General features: G+C 36.5%; 3 protein-coding genes and 2 long non-coding RNA genes across 6 annotated transcripts; 2 read left to right on the forward strand and 3 right to left on the reverse strand.

The window, feature by feature from the left end:
- Positions 1-2,078: 2,078 nt before the first annotated feature.
- LOC101738630 (large ribosomal subunit protein bL36m) lies at positions 2,079-3,672 on the reverse strand. Its single transcript, XR_001140033.4, has 2 exons — positions 2,603-3,672; positions 2,079-2,489 (listed from the first exon to the last, which is right to left on the reverse strand). It is a non-coding gene; the product is annotated as a large ribosomal subunit protein bL36m (long non-coding RNA).
- A 1,155-nt stretch (positions 3,673-4,827) lies between these two features.
- On the forward strand, positions 4,828-8,462 carry LOC101738412 (2-iminobutanoate/2-iminopropanoate deaminase). Its single transcript, XM_004931425.3, has 3 exons — positions 4,828-5,618; positions 7,020-7,246; positions 8,123-8,462. Exons 1-3 carry the CDS (start codon positions 5,479-5,481, stop codon positions 8,260-8,262), a joined length of 507 nt encoding a protein of 168 aa, XP_004931482.1. The 5' UTR covers positions 4,828-5,478; the 3' UTR covers positions 8,263-8,462.
- On the reverse strand, positions 5,426-8,462 carry LOC134199710 (uncharacterized). The gene is made up of 2 exons (XR_009974320.1): positions 6,666-8,462; positions 5,426-5,679 (listed from the first exon to the last, which is right to left on the reverse strand). It is a non-coding gene; the product is annotated as an uncharacterized LOC134199710 (long non-coding RNA).
- A 249-nt stretch (positions 8,463-8,711) lies between these two features.
- Positions 8,712-14,815, forward strand: LOC101738275 (uncharacterized). 2 transcript variants are annotated; one of them, XM_062671196.1, is made up of 5 exons: positions 11,591-11,810; positions 11,948-12,316; positions 12,422-12,610; positions 13,191-13,452; positions 14,587-14,815. In XM_062671196.1, the coding sequence occupies exons 2-5, from the start codon at positions 12,262-12,264 to the stop codon at positions 14,735-14,737; spliced, it is 657 nt and encodes a 218-aa protein (XP_062527180.1). In that variant the 5' UTR covers positions 11,591-11,810; positions 11,948-12,261; the 3' UTR covers positions 14,738-14,815. The 2 variants fall into 2 exon arrangements, with proteins under 2 accessions (XP_004931481.1, XP_062527180.1); XM_004931424.4 differs by having other exon boundaries at positions 8,712-12,316.
- Positions 14,816-16,181: 1,366 nt separating this feature from the next.
- Positions 16,182-18,873, reverse strand: LOC101738143 (RNA exonuclease 5). The gene is made up of 2 exons (XM_004931423.5): positions 18,501-18,873; positions 16,182-17,903 (listed from the first exon to the last, which is right to left on the reverse strand). Exons 1-2 carry the CDS (start codon positions 18,571-18,573, stop codon positions 16,231-16,233), a joined length of 1,746 nt encoding a protein of 581 aa, XP_004931480.1. The 5' UTR covers positions 18,574-18,873; the 3' UTR covers positions 16,182-16,230.
- Between the last annotated feature and the right edge of the window lie 6,858 nt (positions 18,874-25,731).

The following is a 25,731-nucleotide window of genomic DNA, read 5'->3' on the forward strand; positions in this document are numbered from 1 at the left end:
AATTTTGGCTGTTATGCTGTTTTAACACACATTGACGCTTCCTAAGTAACGTTTAAAAAAACGAATAAAAACGGGGCGAGTAAGAATACTCGCATCCTGAGGTTTTTTTTTTTTTCTTCTAAGTGCCTGTCCGAGTAGTTGCTTGCAAATGCATTTTTTATAAAACTACGTGGGAATGTTTAAAAGTCGTAGTCTAAGGAAAAGACGCGGTTCGAATCACATAAGCAGGTACTATTTTTCTATAAAGTACATAATCAACACATTTTCATGAATGACTTCCATAATGAAAGAAACATAAAAATAATAAAACTGCAAAATTTATTACTTTGATCAATTAATATTGTTAAGGCGAATTAATATTGTAAGATCACGCTGGTAGCTACCGCCATACTACCTATTTCTATCACGAAGTAGTGATACGTCCAGATTAGATCAGGTATAGGATAGCCGTAGTAAAAGGCAACTACAATTGACACACCATGTGGTGGTCCTGCCATATTGGGCACCAGTAACCATCTAATTAATATAGGTGAAGCTGTTGACTTAAATACAAAGCATCAGACTGTACCACCTTGTGTATTTTTTTTTTTGAAAGGTCACTTGTTGCCCGTAGGCCTTTCCAGTTTCACCAGGACATGTGGGCGAGCAAAGGCTCAGCCAGTAGGGTTGGGATTTGTTAACAACTGCCCGAGCGCCTCCGAAGGAGACCTAACAACTCAAGAGAAATTGCTTCGCGAATGAATCTACTACCGGATCAAAATCGCGACCCACTGAGAAGATCCGGCGAGAAACTCAGCGGGCTGATGCATGGGTTAGGTTGCCGAGGTCCCTAAGCCTGCTCCTAGTGTTAGAGCTGAAGGCGTCTAATGCAAAGGTTATTGGATCTGATGGATCCGTAAGGACGTGTCTAGGGCGTCGACGGTGACTGGCTCCTGCATGATCAGGATTCGGGGAGTAGTCAGCGGCGGCAACGATGAGGCGATTATCATGACGCATAGATTTATTGAAGTACCGTTCCGACGCTGACTTCATGTATTTCTGGACTGATTCGAGGCCCAGGTCGTCGTGTAGGTCAATGTTTCTCACGAACCACAGAGCCCCAACAGCTAACCTGCAAAAGCGGGATTGTAGGGATTGGAGGGTGTCTACGTGTGCGGGCCGCGTGAGCGAACACCACACTCGCATAAGTCAGGACGGGCCTTATGCAAGTTTTGTAAAGTGTCACCTCGTTTCGATGAGACATTTTACTCCGCTTACAGATTATGGGATAGAATCTGCCGAGATTAAATGCGGCACGGTCGCGGACTGTTTTTATATGCGGGCGGAATGTCATGGATGCATCCAGGGTGACACCCAGGTACTTGACCTTCCTGACCCAGGATATAGGTTGGCCGAAGAAGGTGATCAGGGGGGGGGGGTGATATATTATCCTCCTAATGTGGGAGGAAATAAGCGGTGAGTTTCTTTGAAATAACACTGCTGTGCTTTTCACTGGGTTGATGTCTATGCGCCATTTTCTGAACCACTGTCCGAGGGTTAGCGCTGCGCTCTGGAGTTTACTCGCCATTAGGGACTTTTTTCTACTTGAGTAGTAAACTGTTGTGTCGTCAGAAAAAAAAGGCTAGCTGGGTCGACGGCGACTCGGGAATATAAATAAACTAAATAGGAGCGGGGAAATAAACTACCTTGTGTAAGTGATGGCTTATACACTAGATTCCACACTGACATTGCAATGTGTTAATGAAATGGGTTGATACAATATAGTAATTTTAATGTTGAGAAAAAGTTTAAAGTTAGCAAAAATTGGGGTTTGAAAAAGCTAGTTGAACCTAATGGGGATGGGATATAATACACTGAGGTACAATTGTAAAACCAGTGTAATATTTCAGTCCTCTTTATAGTGTACCTAGTCTGGTAACAAAGAACTGATATAACTGACTTGCTTAATAAATCCAAAAATTTCAAGTGAGAAAAGTTATTGGAAGTAGTTGTAATTCATTATTATCTATGAAATGGGTCAGCTTTCTACAGAAAAAATATGACTTAATAAGTCCACAAATGAAAGTAAAATCAACAGCTTCTGCATTTTTGATTTTATTATCTATAGAAACTAAATTACATTGTACATACATAATATATTAATTAATCCATAAGCACTCTTAATTACCAGGGTCTAACTGGACTCTGGCTCGCTTGTGTCAAAATCCATGTGTTATGTGGCTTTGGTTTCATTGACATTTGTTTGTGTCTTGGAAACTTTGAACACATAATATAAACTCTCTCATCTCGAAACACAAAATAACACGACCTGCAACGTCTCCGTACGCGACCTTTAATTTTTATACCCGAAATTTGCGTGACTAATGGGATCACAGGTTTTACGAAATTTGTAACAGAAGGCTGAGAAATCCTATTTAATATTGGTAGTACATTCCCTCCTATTAAGCTATTAGCCACTTTAACTAACGAAAATAGCTTCTGCATTTTACCTGAAAATAGAATATATACGATTAAATGAATTTACTTGATATAAGCCTATTAATACGGAAAAAATAGGTTACAAAAAAGGCTCCATAACGTCTGTTCGGAAATTCCACTTTACCTGATGTAAAACTCTATTGCACTATAGACAGTATTGTTTATTCTAAATAACATTTAAAATGAAGGATTCGAAATTCGCTTTAATTGTACGCCCGCTATCCCGAATTTCCCTTCATTCAATTTTCTTTTTGACACTTTTGACAATGTCCATTTTTGTTTTTTTTTACGTATTCGTCGGATAAGCAAAGGGAATACTGCCATACAAACAAATAACAAAACTCGAATCATATTCTTGGTTCTCGTCTATTGTCTGAAAAGTAAAGTGGAATAACATTAAAACAGCTCATAAATGCAGATGAAAAATCTCTTAGTTTAAATTGTTCAAAAGGTTGGAGCTTACTGAAAGTTTTATGACCTTTTTGGGAGAGTCCGCGAAGAACCGTATTCATAATTACTGATTGGTATTGTTTATTATTATTGCTATGCTCCTATTACTGTCATTTTTGTGGATTTCTTTGTTATTCTGTTATTCTATGCTTTGCATTAAAATAATCTTCGGGAGTCTGTACAACTTTACGGGCAGTGCCGGATTAACCATATAGCAAGAGTAGCAATTGCTACGGGCCCCAAGCTAACGGGGGCCCCGCATATTTAAACCCACTCATCTCTGCCCGAGCTTAATTTTTTGAGTGACTTATTAAGAAAAAGTTGTTTGTATAAACGTGTAGAATTTCAATCAGCCTGATAATCAGCTCTTCAAAAAGTCTGACGTATGCAAGCACTCTTACCCGACACAGTGTTTTTTTACCACTTTATACTTAAGAACCTATAGTAGATCAAGGGCTCTTTGAAATAATTTGCTACGGGCTCTGCGCTTGCTTAATCCAGCACTGTTTACGGGGTATTAATAGCTTTACAATAGACATGGAATTGAATGGACTTTATTTTATTTCATTTTTACTACTACTAATGGTACAAAAACTTACGGCCCACCTGATGGTGTGCGGCCACTGTCTTTCGTTGATGTCAACAATGCCGACTGCCGACGAAACTTACTATGGAAGTTACGGTAGACATTCTGAAGTACAATCAAGATGGCATTTCTGGAGTGGTCCACTGAGTCTTCAATGACTTAAAAGCTAATATTAATGATTGGTCATTTATCAACCTTATATCTTAAGGAATTTCAATTACATACTGCTTTGCGGTAGAAAATAGGTATTTATGCGGGCTCACAATTCCCTACCTATGTTCCCATTAGACAAGCAAATAAAATAAAAACTGTTGTATTTTCTCTTTTAATACGCAATGCTATTCTTTAATCGTGGAAATAATTCGTGAACACTTGTTAAGTAGTTTTTAGATAAAATTGTATCTATCTGTGGGATTTCCCCACTGCAATCGCATCGCTGATTACCAGTACACCTAGCATCTTATTCTTTGTCCACAGGAGAGTCGTCTGTTAGGATCAATTGTCTTTTAAAAAAGTGCAAGCTTAATGTTGGTGATATTTCAACTATTCTCTTGCTGATGCTCTTTCACCTCTCCTTTTTTATTTTCATCTACAAAGTCGTCGTGGCCTAAAGGATAAGACGTCCAGTGCATACGTGTTGAGCGATGCACTGGTGTTCGAATCTCAGGCGGGTACCAATTTTTCTAATGAAATACGTACTCAACAATTGTTCACGATTGACTTCCACGGTGAAGGAATAACATCGTGTAATAAAAATTAAACACGCAAAATTATAATTTGCGTAATTACTGGTGGTAGGACCTCTTGTGAGTCCGCACGGGTAGGTACCACCACCCTGCCTACTTCTGTCGTGAAACAGTAATGCGTTTCGGTTTGAAGGGTGGGGCAGCCGTTGTAACTATACTTGAGACCTTAGAACTTATATATGAAGGTGGGTGGCGCATTTACGCTGTAGATTTCAATGGGCTCCAGTAACCACTTAACACCAGGTGGGCTGTGAGCTCGTCCACCCACATAAGCAATAAAAAAAATCTTTTGTTTTTCTATTTTATCTATTTCTTAATAATAGGAATAGGAAAAAAATATTGTATCATTTCATTTAACTCCTTTCTCCAATTCGAAACAGTTTTCAAATGGAGATAACAAACACCATTAGTAAAATTTGCCTCGCCCAACAGTGTATGAGTTTTCCTTTGCTGTCAAACTATCTTTGGTCTAACTTTAATAGCAGGAGGAGGAATAACTCTAAAAATGTACATCGGTGTCACCAATAAAGTTCCTTCATCTAGTCTTTTTAATGAAACTTCGTTATTTATTTAATATTTTTATTAATGTCTGAATACAGCCTTTACAGATTTTTTCTTATCTCCTTCTTCTGTGACTGTCATCTTTTATTCTTCCTTTTCTTTTGCCTTAATTACTTTTTTCCGGCTTCCTCCAAATAGGTCGAAGTCGTTCTACCTAGACGTGGTGGTGGACTTTGTAGTCGCCTCTGCTCTAACAAAGATCCTGTTGATTGTGTAGTACCGATCTATATCTATAGATAGCAGTGAGAGAAGTCTCTAATATGGGACGCCGCGCCGCTGTGTATCTTGGCTGCATAGTAGTTGCATTGGTGCGGAGTGTTATTTTCAAATGAATGCATGTTGAATAAAACTCTCTCAACAAACACAAAATCAATCAAAAAAGTTCGTAATTTCATCTCGTTTTTGGAATAAAATTATTTTATTCAATTTAAACGAAAACTATCTGAATTGGCGATAATCTAATTAAGATTGTATGTCATACAAAGTCATACATTGTCAAAGTATTCTATGACTTTTTGAGAATCTTAATGATTTTTGTGGAATAATTATAATAAAATAACATTTATGTAGGTATTCCATACTCTTACTATCTGAACACCGATAGTGTTATCTTTTTGTCATTTGAACTATTGACCTATTTACATCTAAAGAATAAAAATGAGCTCAGAAGATTCTGCACTGGCGTCCGAAGACAAAGTTTCGCCCAAAATGAGTTCAGCAAAAAATTCGAATAACAATAAAGTAACAAAAACAATAATAACATCTCCGGAAATATATCAACCAGTAGGTCCGTACAGGTTAGTTTACTAAAAATATTATTGATTTGTGTGAACTTTAGCCAAAAATTACATTTGTTACCTATTGAGTCTCCGGATCTTCTCAGTGGGTCGCGATTCCGTTCCGGTGGTAGATACTGAGAAGCACGGCTCTTGCTTAGGTTAGTGTTAGCAAATTCTCTCAGTTGAGTCCGTTAGTTCATGTACCCGTTCTAATGAATAGGCAGGAAAAAAATAATGTCTCTATTCATCTTGCTAGCGTAGATGGGGATTCCAACATTATTGTTGCGGAGAAAGCCACCAAACACCAGGAGAAAGGTCAAAATCTCAATTACTTACATTCATCGGAATAACGTCGAATAAGAAATTTACTTTGCAGCAAAAACAGTGTTTTGTGTAAATAATAGTTAAGGTTGCATAAGCTAATGCGTGCTCTCAACATATTTTACAACTACCTAGTTGTGATAGGAGTTAGGGAATCCTCTAATGAAAATTAATTAAGTTAAAAAATAAGATACTACTGCAAAACGGAAGGAAAACCGAAAACCTTTACAGCTTCGCCAGGACAGGTGAGCGCGGTTCGGCCAGGAGGGAGTTTAAAGAAGCTTGCGTCGCGTCGCGTTCATACTTTTATTTGTAATGTTGCATGAATATAGTTTTGGGTGGATAACTTGAATAGCTGGATTATCACTGACTGGTATCACTCACAGCTGGGACTTTGAAGTGGTTTGTGGGAGTTGAACTTTCTAAATAACTCATGCGTTGCCTTTTTACTTGACCGTCGAATCCCCATTTCAAGATTTTAAAGAGCAAAGGGCTTGTAGCGCTTTCTCGCGCAGTTTTAGGTCGCCATTAACAATCTCATTTAGATATGTACTTAAAAACCTATTTACTGCGTTTTTATTTTGTTCATATTTTTTGTCTTCCTATGCTGATAGTCTTGAGAGGCTATTTTAGCTTCACTTTGACGCGCACGTGAGCTCACGGGGCTCAAACCGGAAGTGTTGCTAACACTGGACCTAGAAGGGCAGTGCTTTAGGGAATCTACCACCGGATTGGAAACGCGACCCACTGAGAAGATCCGGCGAGAAACTCGGTGGGCTGTGTCTATTGGTATTGATATACTCGTCGAGCCCTTCGTCGCAAGCGACGGGTTCGGCGAGGACGGTGATCGGTGCTTGAGGTAGCTACCTAAAAGCACCGTTAATGGATCGGGAGGATCCGTAATGACGTGTTTATACAATAGGTAATACACAAAGTTCCTCAGTTTGAATTTCAACCTCCGAGAAATCGGGAAGTACATTAATAATGTTAATCAATACTTATTGTGTTATGTTTTCTACGCCAATAATTTTAAAAATGATACCTAAACTTGGATTATGGGTTAAAGGATGTTGTATTGTATCGTCTATTTAATTTTAGTCAAGCAATTTTAGCGGACAAGACCTTATACATTTCTGGAATTCTCGGATTGGATCGAGATGCACAGATGGTCTGCGGTGGTGCTGAAGCGCAGACCCGTCAGGCTCTGGACAATCTGCGACATGTACTTGAAGCTGGTGGCGCTTCGTTGGAGTCGGTCGTGAAAACTACTGTTTTGTTGGCTAGCATGGACGACTTCCAAACTTTCAACAAAGTCTATGCAGAATGTTAGTACATACTTACTTAAGTAATTTGCAAACTCCTGAAAAACCGTTTAACATGAATCACCTACTTAATTTACATATACTCATTAGAGTGATGACGATTGTACTAACTTAGGTATGTATATTAAAAATAGCAAGTTTGTTTAGTGTTGCTCAAATGGCACTTATGAAAAAAAAAACTGGGAATCCCAATGGAAAATAATTTTTATACGCTACCAAATAGACTTTAAGTTCGTTCGTCGTCATAAACATAATAAAAAAACCGCAAAATATTTGTGGCAGTAGGATTTTTTTTTAAAAGAAAATTCTGTAATTTTAGTTTGGTCTTGATTTCACTGAAATTATGCAATTTGAGATCTAAACTGGGAAAAAGAGATTTTATAAACAGATAAAATCGAAAGGTTCTATTCTCATCAACTGATAAAATTGATCGAAAAGTGCATTAGAGAGGGTTCACGATTTTTTTTATCACGGTATCTAATAAATGTAAGAAATAATATCAATCATGAATCAACATAAAATATATCAAATATATGTAACATCAAATAGTAATAAACAGAATCTATTATGATTCTGTTCAATACTATTAATTATTATTAGCTTCTTTTAATTCTTGATATATACTTAATTATCTTAGTTTCTGAAACTAATAAAGCAGCGACCAAAATGAACACATTTTTGAAAACATTTTTGGTCATACCGCAATTATGACAATAAAAAAATTATGTATGGTTAAAATTGTGGCGTATAATAAACTTTATCTCAATTCAGACAGACGCTTGGAGAAAAGAATTGTTTCAACCTGGCAAAACGAACCGAAAGCTAACGAACATATCTGTGAAACCGGATGCCAAATAAAACAGTTAATTTCCTTCACAGATTTTCCTAAAGCTTGCCCTGCTCGAATGACATACGAAGTCAGTCGACTACCGTTGGGAGCAGCTGTGGAGATCGAGGCCATCGCTCTTTGCGGAGACTTGGTCATAGCAGAGGCCGGCCCATGCCCTTGTGCACGCTAATAATGTTACCTCTTTTGCCCGAATTAAATTTCATAAATTATTTAAAAAAATAAAATCATTTAGTAAAGGTAACTACTTATTTCCATAATTTTACCATAAATTCAATATCATCAAATTATATTTAATGCAAAACTGACTGACTTAGGTACATATGTTTCCAAATACGACAAAAACATTTTTAATTAAAATAATCCTAATAATTTCGTGTTTTTATTGTACTATAATTAATATAAGTATAAGTATGTACATCGATGTACTCGATATAATTTCTAACCAAAAAATGTATTCCAACTACAGGTACCCCACAAATCTGAAAAAGGGCGGTAATAACGTCGTGTAATAAAAATAAAATCCTTAAAAAATATATAAATTTGCAATATTGGTTGATTGTGGTGCGCGGTCTAAGCCCACACGAGTAGTTACAAAAATTCTGATTGTTTCTGCCGCGAAGAAGGCTTGTCTCAGGTTTGAAGGGCGTGATATAATTGTTATACAATACAATTAAGACTAATTCAACTCATGTCTGTCTGGGTGACTACATTTAGATTGTGATGTTTATGGATTTCACTAATACTTAAAATCCGAAAAACTCTTTCATCCATTAGAAAAAAATATAGACGATGAACGGTCTGCTTTTGGTCCCAGCTTGGCTTCAACGCTTAGAGGCAGTGAGATAGTAGAGAAAGTAGAGCTTTTCCTCACCTCAAACTTTTAATTCCGAATCGTCACGATCGCGCATATTGTACGACGTCGGGTCCCGACAAGTAAGGCTCTACACTAGCGATTAGAATACGGCACAGGCCTGCCTATGCTAAATAGTATGCGCTCCCAGATTTTGTGCAGAGGTACCAATATGGATGCTCTAGAGCCCGGTAAGCACTTGCGTCAACCGGATGGAGAGGCATCCTCCATCATTGCACTATCCTACTGTCAAGAACGCTTTTTTAATTTTTTTTTATTGACATAAGTTCGTCTTTTTTTATTGATCTTTCTGACTTTTGTCTTAATAATCATGTAAGTATTACTCAGGTAGTTTAGTTTTTTGTTGTTTAGATCTGCAAAATAAATCATAAATGTTCATATTTCTTTCACATATAAAAACTATTGTGTCAAAAGCTCGATTCCATAAACTAGAACCTTGAAAACAACAAGACGAATTTTCGTTCCATGTTAAAACGGCACACGGCACGTAAAAAACTCCACGCAATGCCATTGTAATGAAACATTTTTAAAAACAGTGTGGTGTGTCGCGTTCTTTTAAATTATATCTATTTTTAAACCTGTGACCTAGAAGGGGTGGTCTGTAACCAGAAAGTAGGTGGGTAAGAACAACGGCGCGCTGACTACCTTGTCCCCGCGCCTCCTCAAGCTTCAAGCTGGGGACGGATGGAATAATTTATAGCACCTTAGTCCGGTCTGTTGCGTGAATTGTTTGAACAAAGGGTTACTTTTACATTGAAAATCGGTGTAAACGGCCTACAAATTACTGTAACTACTTACGATTTTATATTATCAAGATTATTATTTTTGTGATTGTATTGCTTACAAAATAAAAATAGATGATTGATATAAAAATATGCCATTTTTTTTTTAAAGTTCGGACGTTTTTCGTTTCGTGCGGCAAAGGATTAGTGGCACGCTTCGAACAGGAGGTAGCGCAAGGTGAAATGTTGACTAATTAATATTTAGCTGTATATACATATTTAGGTTTTAATATTGTAGGTATTTATTTCCCTTTAAAAAAAACAAAAAACAAAATAATCATATGCATAATTAAAGATATTTTTATGGCTTAATCTCGCGCTTGTTATATCTGACGTTTCAAATATTCGATAAAGCGGTCGTAAAATGAAAATAATAAGCCCGAAGTTAAACCGTACAAGCTGTTCAATTATGTCGTGAAAAACAAAATACGTACTGATTATAGGTATCTTGTACACTTGACATTAGAAGTTTTTAAAACATCAAAAGCTGAAACAGCTACTGCTAATTCATTTAATGTATTTCAAAATAATTCCCTTGAGAACCCATGTATCTATCAATGCATACCATCAAACTATTGAGAAAAACAGTGACCTCACTATTATTATAGCACTGTAACCGCTGCTTCAGCGTCCTAAAATAACGTTCGTCTAAGCTCTCCCTTGTTTTCCGTCGAGTCTTAACATTTTGTGACATCAATCTACGCGACGACATTTTTAAGCATCGGTTAAATCTATCTAGTACAAAGCATTCTAATGTCCAAATAAAGAGGACAGATACTCTCGAAATGTGGTGCTCGAGAAGAATGCTGCAAATATCGTGGACGGAATTCAGAACGAAACAGTCAATTCTACAGGAACTTGGCATCAAGCAGCGACTGTCCTGCATCGTTCAGGGTCGCATTCTCACTTTCTTCGGGCATGTGTCGCGTCGGGGTGACGACTCTGTTGAGCGCCGTGTGGTGCATGAGAGAGGGCACAAGACCGCGCGGCAGATTACCGTAACGATTGATCGACCAAATAAAGGCTCTAAGCGGTTGGACGGCGGGATGGATGTAATATGCTCTGCGTAAACTTAGCCCGCCCGCCCGCCGTCTCATTAACTCGGACTGGGCACCGGCCCGGTCCGGGGTAGGGCGCCGGCTGTGAGCGGCAGGAATTTTTAGTGAGATTCAACTCCCACATACCCCACCCACTGCGCGTTAGGGGATCCGGCGATTTTCTCTAGTGGAAAAATAAATAGCTCTAAGGGGTCCCGTTAACGAGTGCACAAGAAGGGCCGCGGTACGCGAGGATTGGCGACATTAGGTGAAGCGCACCACTACCTGAAGTGATGATCACGACCACTCTGCCAAGAGTGCATACGACTGAGAAGAAAGAATCTTAGACTTGACCGAATCTACGGATAGGTGACTCTTTTGTTAGGCTCTGTCATAACCCTCACGCGGATAAAGAGACTGGTAGGACCACGCTTTAATTTTTTTAAGCCGGTTACATACAGTTACACTAGGGCCTTTATCTATAAAAAGCCAACTGAAGTCGATTCTATCATTGATGCTAATCCATAAAAAAATATTTCAGCGACAATTTTCACGCGTAAGTTTACTTTTTATAATTAGCGCCAGACTAAAAAATGTATTACATTGCATAGACGGAATATGTTTCTTAATTATAAGAATTGTTTTTCAGATGTAGCATGTTATTTTTGCATTTATTCAATGATTTTTTTCAATTTTTTTAAATGTCATTATACTACGCAAGATAATTGACAGATGCCTGAATCTCGCTTACGACATTTTCAAGATAAAGCCTATATATACAAGTTCCGAATAACAACATTCGGAGCGTCGGTCTACCGAGCAAATATCACCCGCTCGGTGGAAGATCTTCCCTTTATCGTATATCTCTCCAAATACCTACATAATTCAAAATTGTAATGTAGTTGGTTGGTTTCAATTTCTTATATTTTGGTTTGTGATTGATTTTTACATCCTTAATTGTCAGACCATGATCTCAACAAAAATCTAGAAAGCTTACCTAGGGAAAGACACTAATCATTTGAGAAATGTGAGTGGCTAGGTTTTAAAATCCTATAGCCGATTATTTATTGATTCAGTATAGATATTGTCAAGTAGTCACAGACTTTTCTGTGGTACTTGTGAACTCGTAACTTTGTGCACTAATAAGCCTTTCTGTGTTTACAGTATAAACGTAAAAGCCATTTAATTTCACAAGGCAAAATGCTATTAATGCTATTAAACGAGCGTCCACACATCAAAGTGAAAGAATGTACTACATACTAAGTTTATTTAATTATAAAAACGCGATGGGGTTGCGAGGTCGCTGTAGTGGGTTGCCTCCTACCACAATAGGTGGTTTACGATAAAATCTGAGGCAACGGGCAGTCGAGCACGGCATATGCGGCGGAGTGGCGGTCGTCGCGGCCATCGCGGCGGTTCCCGCACATCAACAAGAGCCACGCGCCACTCCTAATGGGAATTGCGTGAGGTACACGACAATGGGTTGCACCAGCAGCGCACCAGCTGTCGTTACACCTGATGCTAGTGCCACAGGTACTTTAACTTTAATGTACTGAGTTTTATTTTTGTATCAAGATTGAGAAAAACTGTGAATTACTTCTGCTCAGCTAGAATCACTAATTATTAAATTCATTTCAGAAAGGCAGAAAAGCATTCAATTCGCTGATAGCTGTGATCAAACAATAAATAGTAATGAAGAAATCGAAAACAGTGAAAGACACGATACAAATAATGTGCTTCCTCAATGTGATACTTTAGAACAAACTATACGTTTAGTTAAAAGTGATATTTCTCTGATGGAGACATTTCCTTTAAAGGAAGATAAAAGTTAGTAAAATAAGTATTATTAGTAGTAATTTCGTACAGTACATAAATTTAAAGTAATTACTCGTATTTCACTAAAACAGCTTCATATTTAAGTCTCTATTACGCAGACGACCTCTTGACCTTAGCAATGGCTCATGATTTAAGACCTTGGTTTCTTATATCTTGATGTCACGTGGAATCTTTTTCCAAAGCAGTTCTTGCACATTGGAGCACTAGAAATCCATTTATATTTTTGGTCATAGATTAAATATATTTGAGAAATCAGAAGACAATGCTGTAATTTGATAAAAACATCGTACTAATGGCAGTTTCCAATTTATAATATTTATACAGGTAATGACGGTAAAAAATGTACAATTCCTGACAAAAATCTAAACAATTTTTTATTATCGTATTAAATAAATAAAAGTTGTGTGTATTGAAGTTATTAATTTGCTAAATTTCTGCTCGTCTCATCTTTAATCTGGACTGTCTCACATACTTATTTTCGTTAGTTGTACAATAAAGTTAACATAAATAAATGATTACTAATATCATAGTAATGTATAATTGGTTTCATAAATAAACTTTAACATTATAGATTGTCAGGATGTTGCAGAAATGAATTCGAATAGTGAAAAAGAATTAGGAGCCATTGTTATTGCTAACGAAGAGGATAAAATCTCTACTTTAGAGGAAGTTATTGAAAAGGTAATGGAATTGAATCATTCAGATGAAATGCAAAGTTCACAAAATGAAGAAACCTCGCCAATTAATAATTCAGAGGACCAAAACCATACGACACAGGTGGAAGATACTAATGTATCACAAAGTATTGGACATATTGAACCAATTAACGAACAGTAAGTGTTCATTTCATGGTATTTTGATTTTTATTTTATTTTAATATGCAACCGAGTATACCGTCCATTTCATGATGAGCGGTCACTGATGCTCATAAACATTAATGACACCAGAGGTACAGCGAAAACGATGCCTGCCGCTTAGGTCTCTTTTCAAAACTCGTTTAAAGAAAAACATGTCATACATAGCATTCAGGTTACACAGGGGCATTCCAGAGCCAGATGATACATGGCAAAAAAGATCTCTGGAAACGATCTATAGATTTTTTTTTATTGCTTAGATGGATGGACGAGCTCACAGCCCACCTGGTGTTAAGTGGTTACTGGAGCCCATAGACATCTACAACATAAATGCGCCACCCACCTTGAGATATAAGTTCTAAGATCTCAGTATAGTTACAACGGCTGCCCTACCCTTCAGACCGAAACGCATTACTGCTTCACGGCAGAAATAGGCAGGGCGGTGGTACCTACCCGTGCGGACTCCCAAGAGGTCCTACCACCAGTGTTTTCGCAAATTATAATTTTATTGATCGTAGATGATCGTAGTGTTTCTAGATAGTATGGATGAACTCTGATCTGTTGGTGGTGCAATGGTAAAATGGGAGATGTTGAAATCCTCCCAAAGAAATATTTAGAGCACCCCTCATGGTGCATATGGTGCGAAACACAGATAACCGAAGCACCTATGTAACCCAGAGGTTTAATTGATCCGTAAGAACAGCATCAGAACGGCCATCTTCTAGTGTTAAACATGGCTTTCATTTTGGTCAACGTAAGATTGGCTTGCACCTATGCTGGCTCTATGTTATATTACAATGTACAGTGTCCATGGTCACGTTTCGGTCATTTCGGGTGTCGTCATTAAGTTCTAGCAACCGTCGATACATTAAAAAAAGCATACTTGGCATCCAAGACAAGATGACAGACGATAAATGTTGATAATGAATATGAATGCTAATCAATACGAATATAGCAAACGAACTTATACCCCTAGAGATCTATCTCTTAGCGATGACAGCAGTGCACCAATTAAAATTAATTAATAACCTACAGAAATTCAATATAATTAGAAGGCAAAAATATTCATTTTGGTACTGACAGTGTTAATTTCTTAAACTTTTTTTGTCTTAGAGATGAGCACGGGGAAGAAGCAATTAGCCCCAGTCTATCAGAGAGCAGTCGTGCTACGAGATGGGAAGCTTTAGCTGATATTGCAGCGGAACTACCGGCATCACTCACCATTGATCCTTTAACGGGTCAAATTTATTCACTCGCAAAATAAAAACAAAAATTAACGAACACACTGCATTTTGTATAATTACTACTTTAATCAACAGTAATAAAAATATATTTTATATTATTAATGGTGTTCATGATGCTTTGAGAATGCATTGTTTTTTATTACCTAATACTGACTACAAGGGCTATTCCAGCTACTGACTGGCTGGTTAGTGACCTCATAGGCTCAACCAAAGAGTTGCTAACACCAACCCTAGCATCGGAAGCGCGACTCACTGAGATCCGGCGAAAAACTCAATGGGTTGGACGATGGAATCTATGGATTAGTTGTTATGACGAACCCTTCGTCGCATTCGACGAGTTCGACGCGAATGGTCACCGGTGCATCGAACGCAGGGCCGGATTTAGAGATCTGGAGGCCTGGAGGCAACAGAGGAGCAGAGGCTGTCTAGCCCCAAATTATTTTCTAAATAAAATGAACAATTTTATCCGGTCGAGTTTCCGAATAAATAATTTATTGTGAAACTACGTAGATTCTCTTAGTATTTAACAAACATACATAAATACACTCCCGGACACATCTATCGATCCACCTAGTGTCTTAAGTTTTGGCTGTCCCTAGCTAAAAATAAATGTTAGGTGGAGCAATAAGTTTTTATGCAGTTTTGAAGCTGATTTATTGGTCAACCCTTTGGTATGTTTTTTTTTAAATTTCAAATTCAGAATAATTATGAAAAAAAACGTGATAGCGTATAAGATGATATAAGTCAAGTATGCGCCTTGGTGAAGAGCAAGAGTTACGTAATAGTCTGGAGTTTTGCTTAGATGGGTGGACGAGCTCACAGCCCAACTGGTGTTAAGTGGTTACTGGAGTCCATAGACATCTACAACGTAAACGCGCCACCCACCTCGAGATATAAGTTCTAAGGTTTCAGTATATTTACAACGGCTACCCCACCCTTCGAACCGAAACACATTACTGCTTCACGGCGGAAATAGGCGGGGTGGTGGTACCTACCCGTGCGGACTCCTAAGAGGTCCTACCACCAGTGATTACGCAAATTATAATTTTTGCGGGTTGATTTTTATTACACGATGTTATTCCTTCACCGTGGAAGTCAATCGTGAACATTTGTTGAGTACGTATTTCATTAGAAAAATTGGTACCCGCCTGCGGATTCGAACACCGGTGCATCGCTACATACGAATGCACCGGACGTCTTATCCTTTAGGCCACGACGACTAAATTTTAAATAAATCAAACGTTTTATTACAATGAAATGTTTAATTAATAGGAAGTATTGCCTCCAAAGGCACCTACGACAGATAGAGATAGAATTAATCAGTTTCACTATGAAATTCTTTTCATGCTTTTATTATCAAGGGACAAAGCTTATTATTGCTCTCATAACGATTTATCATGCACAGATTTTATTAGCACATGTATCATTATATCTGTTTTATTACTACTATTAAAAATAAAACAATTTCATATGAAGATATTCGTTTAATGATAGTTTGATAGAATGAGACATGTCAAGACCCTTTAACTCTTATCATAGCAACGCCATTGTCTACAGTTGTTCCTCCAAGCACTACTATACACAGAGCTGATTGCTCAACACTGTTCCACACACTTTTTATCCACTTATCTATTTTTTTAATCTCCTCTAGTTCATTTGAAGTATCTAATTTCAATCTCAAATGTGCCATAGTAAAATTATATTCAGAAACAGCATTACATAGAGTTGATATCACTTCGTCAACTGTATCAACAGTATTCAATTTAATTTTTTTAGACATCCCTTTCCCTCTTTTTAACTGTGATGTCATATTTTCTTTTGCTTGAGACAAGTATGTGTGGTAATCCCCCGTAATGTTGTCACATCCAACAATCAAAGAAGATTTCTTGTGTTCCATCATGCGGTTGAATATTGAGATTGTGTAATGTTCAGACTGTGCCATTTTTATTATATTTTCTTTAAATTTTTCTCTGTTTGTGTGCACTGCATCTCCATATTCAATGTTTTTACTGAGTTTAAGTTGCACTAATTTCAATGAAGCTAAGGAATCTTCTACAGAACAATGTCCATTTTTGCCACATTGGATATCTTCTCTCAATAGTTCTTTTACCAAAGATTTTAATTTTGGTTTACGAGATCTTTCACCCATAAAATTAAATATTACGCTTGTATCAATTATGTATGGATGCATCATTTTTAAAGCATGCATGTCTACATTTAATGATTGACCTACAAGAATAGCATCTGATGGTAAAAGTTCCCGTAAATCTTTTTGAACATCCTCGAGTCTTTTTGTTACATCATTCAATATTGGCTTTGTAATTCCAGAAAATCGTGTCAAATAATCTGTTATATCGTTGTAGGGCTTAACCAAGGATTCATAGACAACTTCATGTTTTTCATTCACTACAGATATACGAGTTAATTCTGACCCAGCATTTGTAATGCACATTTCACAGTCTATACCAAATAGTGGTGAGGTTGCTGTTACGGGTGTATATTCCTCTTTACTCATTACATAATCTGAATATGTGTGTTGCAATTTACCTTTCAGAGGTACAGGGTAATTTTCCTCTAACAACTGCCAAGCTGATAGAATAAGTTGTGTTCTAGGAAACTTATCATTGCATCTTATTTCATTTGTGCTTTCACTCTGATCAACAATTGGAAAAATTGCTCTCATCATGACCATTAGATCTTTTCTAACCTCGAGAGCTAAATTCATAGAACCATATTTCTGTATTAAGCTTTCTTTTTCTAGTTCAGTTAATGGTACTAAAGCTAGTTCTTGAACTAGTGAGCCATTATAAACTGATGGTGTGAGAACTTCAACGGTATGATTAAAAATTGTTTTTAAGCAAGTTAGATCTTCATAATAGTTTTCTAAGTGTTTAACAGAAACACCTTCCAAAATTAAGCAAGTAGTTTGGGTGATTTTGCCACATTTTTCTAAAACATACCACCGAGGTGGCTGTGATAAATTAAGGCTTCCTAAAAGGGAATGGAGTAAAAGATGTTGAATATCTGTAAGTACTAATGGTACCCTTTCAACATTTATAGTTTCTAGACTTGCTTGTTCTCCAGCAATTTTGAAACGAAATTTAGGTAAGTGCTTTACACTTTTAACGGGTTTTAATGTTTTGTCAGAATTGAGTTCTTCACAGTTATTGTCTGATGAGACTATACCTATAAAACAAAGTTAAATCACATTAGAACAACAATTTGATTATGACTTAGAAGATATCGAGGTACCAAACAATTTTTTAATTAAAAATTATATTTACTGTAGATTAATGTGATATTAATGGTCTAACCCATTATGATTTTTTTGTTAACGAACACATTTTTTTTTATTATTGGAAGAGATGGGTAGACACTTACTGGTTATTATATTATAATATAGCAAATATTGTAAGTCAGGCTGAAAGGAGGGCTATTTTGCAATATAAATGAGATTTCAAATTCATATCTCAAACTCCAGTAAACACACCAGGGAGGTCTCCACCTGTCTTGTGACATGATGTCATAATTTAAACCGCTCAGGTTTTTTGTTAAGTTTTAAAAGTATAAAGAGACAGTATCTTAAAAACAATGACCTTAACTGATGGCGACTGGACACCGTCGTTGTTATTTTGTTGTCTTTGTAGGCAGACGAGAATACAGCCCACCTGATAGTAAATTATTACCGTAGCTCATGCATTTTAGCAATGCGGATTGCACACCTAAGCTACTGCACACTCTTCGTGAATATACTACAAAAGTAAACTTGATAAGCATACTTACATTTGGTGCTTCCTTTACGTGACATTCGTGGTTTTTTACAAACAGGTGCTTCGGTTCCATTGTTTTTCTTCATGTTATTTTTCTTTTATTTCTCGTTAGAGAATAGTAAAATGTTGACAAACTTTAGTTTGTTTGAATTTCCAGAAATTTATAAAGCTGTACCTACGATAGACTGTATTGCCAAAATAATCATGATGAATAATGCCAAATCATGATATATAAAATAAATAATAAGGTATACTGTTCCAAAGTACCTCTATGTGTATTTAGTTTGAAAAGTAGAATCTGCTAACGTGAACGAGTGAAAAGTGGGTATATAGGTTATTTTTTTTCTGAAATGTCAAAATCACAGATTACTTTAGAGTAGCAGTACAGTATGTTTTTTAAGGGATTTTATGACCAGGTAACTAAGACCTTTAAGTCATGTCTTATTTTAAGGCAATTAGAGTATAAGTACTTAACAAATCCCGTCTGCGCGTAGCTAGAATAGGCCAAAGATTAGTATATTACGGAATAGTCCCATTAGCTAAAATAAGGTAAGGCAAAAGTGACAAAGCGAAGAAAAATTTCAGATGCCATTTTGATGCTGATGATTTACGGCTAATGACTGTTTCTCATAATTTAAAATAATTTGATATCTAAGAGGTGAACCATACTAATATTTCTGGTAATGGGCGGAAATTTATAGAAACTGGCAATTTTATTATTTCAATTTATTGTACGTTCGAACGGTGTATTGCTACCACGCAATTACTACGACCTGCCTATTCCTACCACGAACAGCTATACCGGATTGAAGGGTGCGGTAGCCTTTATACTTTACAACTGAGACTATTTGTTATAAGGTGGATGGCGCGGCGGTTACAACAAAGTGGGCCGGGAGCCCCTTAACAAGTCTTTGCACAAAAATACAAAATGAAACACGATAAAAAAATACAAGTGTGAAATAAAAATATATTCAAATAAGTTAATTATAGCTTGATTTGTAGACAGATGGGGATGCCGGTTTCACCTTTTGAAGTTGTCTATCGCTTGGAATATGAATGAGTTCCATAGTCCGCTTGATTTAATGACGAAGGAGCGATCGAAACAGATAGTGTGACCATGTTGATGATTATTTCAAGATAGTTGCTAAAGTTACTCTTTTGAACTACTGCCCACTCACTACACGAGACAAAAATATTCAAAACTTATTAAGTTTGTTGTTTCTTGTAACGAAAACATACAGTACCCACATTTAAATATTATTTGAAAGTTTTTAGTAACAGTGTTTTTTTTGTTTTTGTCTTGGGCATTGATTAATACTTGTTTGAAGATAACGGAATTTTTTACAAGACTTATTTGGGTACGCAGCACGTCACACGCGTCGATAAGGCGAGTGCGTCGACTCGGGTTGGACGGGTTTATTAATCTTATAAAATTTCTTGACAATCATAGAAGACGCCGCACAGTGGGTCGATACTATGATTTTAGTGACTTAGGGACCAACTTTGTTTTTTAAGAAATTTTTTTACATAGATAGATAGAGCTCGTTAATCTCAGTAATAATTGTTTTGGGCAAAAATTACAAAAACTTTATAGTTTAGTCAGAAAAATGTGTTTTGTGATTTTTTTGTATGGAGCGGGTCACATTAAATTAAATTCCTGCTAAGTACCGTGAGGTCCCGCTTTGAAACTTTATTTTTCTTACACCTTGTCTAGTCTACTATCATTTGATGCTATGAACATGTGCATAAAGTTGCAACTCTGCCAAATAAATGGATCGAAAAAAATGAATAAATACATAGAATAAAAACCTTTATTTTTATTTTCGTAAGTGCTTTTAAGTTAAATTTAATATGGATTAGTAAGTAAAAGCACGTAATAATACCCATAATGACATAATACCTAACAAAAATACATTTATAATACATAAAAATACATTTAGTAGGTCTCTAATTAATCAATCTCTCTAAGAATTATATATTTTGTTTCACCATTCGATCTTTAGATCAGAAGACAAAAGAAGATTGTGTAAAATATCGTCATTAGTCGGCATTCTACTTATCTTTCTAAAATAACAACTCTCTGTATATTTCTCAAAATCTTTATTGCAAGCTTCCGCTGCCTCTTCCAACAGTTTACCTATAGGAATGGCACCAAAGGCAAAGTTTTTAATTATTGTATATCACTGCCATGTGCCAACAATTTATGGATACTAGAAGGCATATAATACCAGGCATATAAATTAATATACAATTCTGCAGTATATCTACAAAACTCGGAAAGGTCCACGCGCTCTCCAGATGCAACAGTCTGAAGAATCACATGAAACCTCTCTATTAAATCTTTACGTATTCCTGTTATGCGGGCTGTTCCTTCTACATCCCTGAAAAATCTTCTGGCAGTATTGCCATCATTGGTTGTTCCTACTTCTTGCCTGACAACATCTATAAGTAAACCGTATTCCTTTTTAAACGCTTGAGGTATAGCGCTCTTTCTGATTGACATTTTTTCTTTGTCATCACCCCTTGCAACTCCATTTCTTGAAGTCCTAACGATAAGACGCAAACAAAAAAATGACATTTAAAAAATAATCTCACAGGAAACTACATACCATGAAAAAATTGTAAAGTTATAAAATTATATTTACCGATATGAAATAAGCACTTCATGCATCTTATCCAGGCATGTAAAGATGGCATTCCATACTGGAATATTTCTTCATTATTTTCTCTTTGATAAGCAAGTGACTCCAAAAAAGTCTGACGGTTTTGCTTTGCAAATATCACAGACAGCAGAAAATGTTTCTGACGAATATGAGGTTACTTTGCCGTCTATCATCGTCATGTGCAATTGATGCTTAACTTCAACTTGTTTGATTTTTGATGGCTGAAGTCTTTCTATTTCTTCTGTTATGCTAGCTTTTATAATTGCCATTGTTGACTGCGTTTCTTTTATAAATTTAAACGGTTATTGGACGGCAATAAAAAGTTGATGAGGGTAGGTCGTTTTCCCAAACAATTGTTCCATCAAATTTCTGAAGCCTTATAGGAACTAGACTAGCCAAGAAAATAGATGAATCATCAAACTCTGTTTCAGTCTTTTGTTTATAATTACTGACTTGGGGCTCTATCAAAACCTATTTGCTTATAAGCAGTAGCTCTCTTGCCGAGTCCGAATCCGAAGTAATCACATCTAAAAGCCTGTATACCGCCAAGCTTAGTAGTGCTTGCATTTTAATAGCAGCTCCTTCTTCCATAATAATTACCTCGTCTTTCCCTGGATAACATTTGGTCTTTTCTTGCTTAATTTTATATTAAGAAGGGTATAAATCAGACCCATTTTCACTTGCTGCTTCTCTTAGGTTTATATACTGCCACTTACTTAATTTAAGTGAAACTAATAGTGCCTTATCGGGAGAATATGTATTACTTTTCACTTTACTTGTACTTAAACACTCCTTAATTTTTTCTAGATCTTCGGCGACCCCGAAGATGGAAGATAACAAATGGTTCATTATTGAACCATTTGTTAAATCCATTTGTAAACTCCTACATCTTCATTTCCAGTGTTTCTCAAACTAGCAATTGTAGTAGCTTTCATTTCATTCGGGGATAACGAAAGCGATTGGTAAATTTGTTCAATGTGCCTGGATCCCAATTCTTCAAAAGGTTTTCGAGGTGTAAAAGTAGATGTCGAGGCTTCTGTACTACATTAGAGCGTGGTACATTTTCAACCTCTTCAGTATTATAAATCTCGAGACTTTCCTGTACAGTGTTGATAGCTTCAGGTATCATGCCTTCGGGAGAGTTTATTGCACATTCAAACCAATCACATTTTTTTCTTATAAACTGTGCTAACATGCGAATACTTCGTTTCCATATTGCACTTATATTTGAACAAAAGTGCGTACAGAGTTTTTGGGACTCAACACTTTTCTCTTCGGTCACGTTTATTTGATTTTGTAGGAATTGAAAGAGTTTTTTATTATCAGACAGCGACTGTGGTTGCTCTCTTAAAATCATAAATAATCCTAAATTGTTAACAAAATTATCCATAATAACGGAAAAAGGAAGATCACGACGACAATCACGAGATGTTAGTAGTAGTACGAATAAACGAACACTAGTTAGTATATAATAAATATGGTCACTTTATACTTCCAGAGAGACACAAATGTTTACTATATTTTCTACTACCCAGTAATGGCTGCTTAACTAATTATCCTCATTAACTAATGATAACTATCCTAATAATTACAGAGATTGATTAATTAGAGACCTACTAAATGTATTTTTATGTATTATAATGTATTTTTGTTAGGTATTATGTAATTATGGGTATTATTACGTGCTTTTACTTACTAATCCATATCAAATTTAACTTAAAAGCACTTACGAAAATAAAAATAAAGGTTTTTATTCTATTTATTTATTCATTTTTTTCGATCCATTTATTTGGCAGAGTTGCAACTTTATGCACATGTTCATAGCATCAAATGATAGTAGACTAGACAAGGTGTAAGAAAAATAAAGTTTCAAAGCGGGACTTCACGGTACTTAGCAGGAATTGAATTTATAGACAAGGTGTAAGAAAAATAAAGTTTCAAAGCGGGACTTCACGGTACTTAGCAGGAATTTAATTTAATGTGACCCGCTCCATACAAAAAAATCACAAAACACATTTTTCTGACCAAACTATAAACTTTTTGTAATTTTTGCCCAAAACAATTATTATTGAGATTACCGAGCTCTATCTATCTATGTAAAAAAATTTCTTAAAAAACAAATTTGGTCCCTAAGTCACTAAAATCACAGTATCGACCCACTGTGCGCCGGATGCCCATCTCGTGCCGATTACTCGTACCGGTTCGGAGTACTCAATGTAGGGTCCTAAGGTGTACGATATCGCACAAGCTCACTCGAAATTAAACTCAAACCTTTTTCACTAAGTCCCATAGGTCATGTCTAAAGTTTTTTTTTTCCTACCTATGCTGATAACCTTGAGAGGCTATTTCAGTTTCTCCTTGACGTGTAGGTGAGCTCACGGGGCTCAAGCCGGGAGTGTTGCTAACACTTGCCCTAGCAAGAGCAGTGCTTTGCAGAATCTACCACCAGGTACGAAACGCGACTCACTGAGAAGATCTGGCGAGAAACTCAGTGGGCTTGTCTAAAGTAGCTGTAACATTCTCTTATAAGCTTATCAATTCAAAATAGGTTTAGGTATATTAATCTTATGATATTATTGATATATATATATTAATTTTAAAGACATTAAAAATGGTTTCTCGGGCACCAGAACGAAAATCGTCGAAAATCTAGAGCATGATAATATAAATTTGTGTTGCTCTTCCATATCGGTCACCACAAAAGCGATAAATTGACAAACTTTTGGAAATTAGTTAATAATAGGGTTATTTCTGATTTAATACGAGCGAAACCCCGGCCAAAATTATTATAAAACTAGCTGACCCGGCAGACTTCGTAGTGCCTCAATCGATAAATAAGACCTAAACTTTTGTATAAAAGGAATCCGTCCGACGGGGGACACATCAAAGAAAAAACAAAATTGTTATTTTTATTTAATTCCGAGCATTTTCATATTTATCTACCTTTTAAACCTTCCCTGGACTTCCACAAATAATTCAAGACCAAAATTAGCCAAATCAGTCCAGCCGTTCTTGAGTTTTAGCGAGACTAACGAACAGCAATTCATTTATATATATATAGAACAAGAAGATTACTTTTTTTTCTCTATCCTGCAACTTAGAGCAATCTGTTTCTTCAAAAACAATAATCAAATTTGATGTCAGATTTTCATCAGGAAAAGTTGACTTAGCCGAGTTATGTCCCCAGTGGTACAACTCTCATCTCCTATCTGCAAAACTTATTGCTAGGTCTGGTATAATATTCCTTTTTTGGCGAAAGTATCTTAGACTGTCCTCCCCCTGCAGTTCTACAGCTAGCTGATTATTGTGTTCAAGTTGTGATTGGTAATTCTTGCTGTATGTTTCAATTTCTTCCTTCACTGTTCTTAAATTCAAATCCAGATTTACATATTGGTTGCTTATGTATGGTGGAATATTGCATATGGTTCTCATTGTTTTGCTTTGAAACCGCTCTAGTATTTCTACATTACTGGCTGGCAGTGCCCCATATCTGTATACCATATGTCCATACAGGCTGCAGTATAGTTTTGTAAATTGTCATTTTACTGGCGTCCAGTAAACCAAGTCCAGTAAACGTCCCATTTCAGGGACGTTGATGTCTTGCGGTATGGTACCGAGTGAGTTGCTGCGTGCTTTTGTAAGCATGCTCTTGTGCAAGGTTGATTGAATCATAGTAGGGTTTGTTTTAGTTTTTTGTTTTTCATTCATTTTGTTTTCACGAGTATTGGACGAAGTACAAGGTCACTTAGGGGTGACGCTATTTCCTAAGAAGGCAGACTACAACTACGTTTGCCATGTCCGTAGAGGTCGATCGCTATCAATTGATCTCCCATCAGCCATGCAGTCCCTTGGCGCGAGGTCTCACCGTGGACTTGGGGTGATTTTTATAGAAGTTTTCTTCTTCGTGGCCCAGATAATGAAGCCAAGACCATCGATCCTGACGTTATAGGGTTGCGGCTAGTGGGGGTCACTTCCTACTCCTACTGATAGACCAAGCTTTCGCTGGTTTGGTCGAGTTAATTTACCGCCGCTCGAGACCCCGCGTTGTTATTCATTTGGCACCATCCAGGGGACACGTGTAGGGTTATGGTTAGGTAATTCCTACGAACGCGAATAACACTATCCCCTAGCTTATATGTTATTTATTATGAAATTACTAATACATTTTTAAATCCCAAATTGAACGAAGTTAATTTAATTATAAAAAAGGTAATACATGAGTGATCCATTTAAGTTTACCCTAATTGTACACAGACAGCCCCCCACTCTTTTTTCGAGAGCTCACGACTCGTGCCGATTACTATACATGTCTTTTTTTTCGTTCAGTCATTATGCCATGCAAGATTTCGGAATATTCGAACTCCTAGATCAATCCACCTCCAATGTCATACTTTCATGGATCGTTTAGACTTCTGGTTTTATTTACTACCTAAATTTTAACTTTCAAGTAGAAGGAAGTGGGTGCATTTTACTTTTTAATTACAGTACATTTATCTTTAACATTGTTTTTTTAAAATACATGCACAGGTATTTCTAATTACATGGAGTTTAAAAATAATATTAGTCCGATCGTAAAGGACC

This window comes from Bombyx mori, chromosome 11 (assembly GCF_030269925.1).
Source record: "Bombyx mori chromosome 11, ASM3026992v2".
In the NCBI taxonomy this organism is placed as follows: Eukaryota; Metazoa; Arthropoda; class Insecta; order Lepidoptera; family Bombycidae; genus Bombyx; species Bombyx mori.